The sequence below is a fragment of the Nycticebus coucang genome, chromosome 2 (assembly GCF_027406575.1).
Source record: "Nycticebus coucang isolate mNycCou1 chromosome 2, mNycCou1.pri, whole genome shotgun sequence".
Taxonomy (NCBI): domain Eukaryota; kingdom Metazoa; phylum Chordata; class Mammalia; order Primates; family Lorisidae; genus Nycticebus; species Nycticebus coucang.
This window is the reverse complement of record NC_069781.1, coordinates 77,651,609-77,653,480: the sequence shown is the minus strand read 5'-3', so window position 1 is coordinate 77,653,480 and position 1,872 is coordinate 77,651,609. Positions and strand designations below refer to the sequence as shown.

Genomic DNA, 1,872 nt, shown 5'->3' with positions numbered 1-1,872 from the left:
AATGTCTTAATACGTGGATTAAGTAAATGAGGCGAAAGCTAGTGGATATTTTTAATCCTTTCACCATTGCAGAAGTTAGGTTTTGTTTGATAAATTCTGGGTGAGTTTACTTTGGTGGTAGACCATTGTGCTGGTCATTATGGAAAATGGGTCTGAGTCTTTCTTTCTTTTTTTTTAAGCTGTCCTCCCTGGATGACCTGGGCTACTTCATTTGTTGCATGACATGCAAACAGAAGCCAGTTTTGAGGCTGCACCTTGTAGGCAAATCTCATAAATATCAAAGAATAGCAACAGAGGGCAAATGTCATCTGCTTACTGATAATCTCTGGATATTTGTTCATGTCATTGATGGCAGCAACGGGCAGACCCCAGTTAGCTACTGGGCCCCAGAAGCGCATGCTCATGAGGTAGTCCTGGAAATCCTTGCTCTGGACATAGTCTGCTGCTTTCCACACCAGCGCGCCAGCCATGACTGTGTCGGACACCAGATACTCCTGCTCCCCACTGCTGCCTCTGTTCCTCAGAGCCCAATGACAACCAGCTGACCTGGTGGCTGCTGGCTGTGTGCTGCCCTGTGGGCCCACCTCACGACACTCGGCCAGGCCCTTGGGTCTGAGTATTTCTTGATGAGCTGGTTTAATTATGGCAAATTTCCTCAATTGTGGAGGGCCCTTATACAATGTATCAATCAGGCACAAAAACAGGATGGCGGAGGCGTACTTTAGGAAACCTGCTTGCAGGCTGCGCCCTGGCAACAACCTTGCCGCCCGTGCCTTTTGCCCTCATTGGAGAGATACCTAGGTCAAGAAACCGCAATAACAGGATGTGTCCTAGAGTATATATACAGAGTGCTGTAAACAAGGTTAGAGAGGGCTTTTCCATCCTGCTCTCCCCGGACAAGGTGAGAGGGCTTTTCCATCCTGCTCTCCCCGGACAAGGTTAGAGGGCTTTTCCATCCTGCTCTCCCCGGACAAGGTTAGGGCTTTTCCATCCTGCTCTCCCCGGATAAGCTGCTTGCCCCCGATAATAAACCTGCTGAAAGCTGTCTGCGTTGGTGTGTTCGTCCCTGCTGGTCGGCGGCCGAGCGACACCGACACTCAATATGTGGATGTCAGTAGAGTATTTGATTTCTCCATACAAATGAAACTCAGATGGATACAGGATTCTGAGCTGAAAGTTTTTTTGTTTTAGATGGTTGAAGGTTGATGACCATCCTCTTCTAGCTTGAAAAGTTTTGGCTGAAAGATCTGCAGTAATCCTGATGTTTCTCCCTTAGTAGGTAATGCTTTTCTCACTTCTGGCTGCTTGCAGGATTTTCTCCTTCATATTAACTTCAGCAAAGTTAATTACAAAGTGTCTAGGAGATGCTTTATTTGAATTACAACTTGCTTGGGTTCTGAAACTATCTACTCTCTGAATTTCTGTTATCTCTTGTAGTGCTTGGGGAATTCTCCTCCATAATACCTTGAAGTAGAGCATCTGTGCCTTTAAGATCCATTCTCTTTTCCTTCAGGAATACCTATAATTTGGACATTTGATCTTTTGGAATGATCCCACAACTCACTCAGGGAATGTTCTGTTCTTGTTTTCCATTTTCTTTCCTGCCTTTTTGAATGCTTGGGATTGTTCAAAAGTATTGTTTTCAATTACTGAGATCCTTTTTCCTGCCTGCTCAACTCTATTACTGAGGGACTCTAATGTATTTCAAAGCTCTTTGAATAACTTTTTCACTTCCTTGTGCTCTGCTATCTCTTTCCTCATTATGTGCATATCCTTAGTGACTTTGTCTTTGAATTCATTAATTTCTTGAGACAACTTTTGAACTACTCTTTGAACTTCTATTTCCATCTTTTTCGCCATTCTATTCATCTT

The 1,872-nt window shown here is 44.1% G+C and overlaps 1 protein-coding gene across 1 annotated transcript; it reads right to left on the bottom strand.

Annotated features, from left to right (window-relative positions):
• Window positions 1–207: 207 nt before the first annotated feature.
• On the bottom strand, window positions 208–470 carry LOC128575118 (mitochondrial pyruvate carrier 1-like). Its single transcript, XM_053576479.1, has 2 exons — window positions 293–470; window positions 208–248 (listed from the first exon to the last, which is right to left on the bottom strand). The coding sequence occupies exons 1-2, from the start codon at window positions 468–470 to the stop codon at window positions 208–210; spliced, it is 219 nt and encodes a 72-aa protein (XP_053432454.1).
• Window positions 471–1,872: the final 1,402 nt, after the last annotated feature.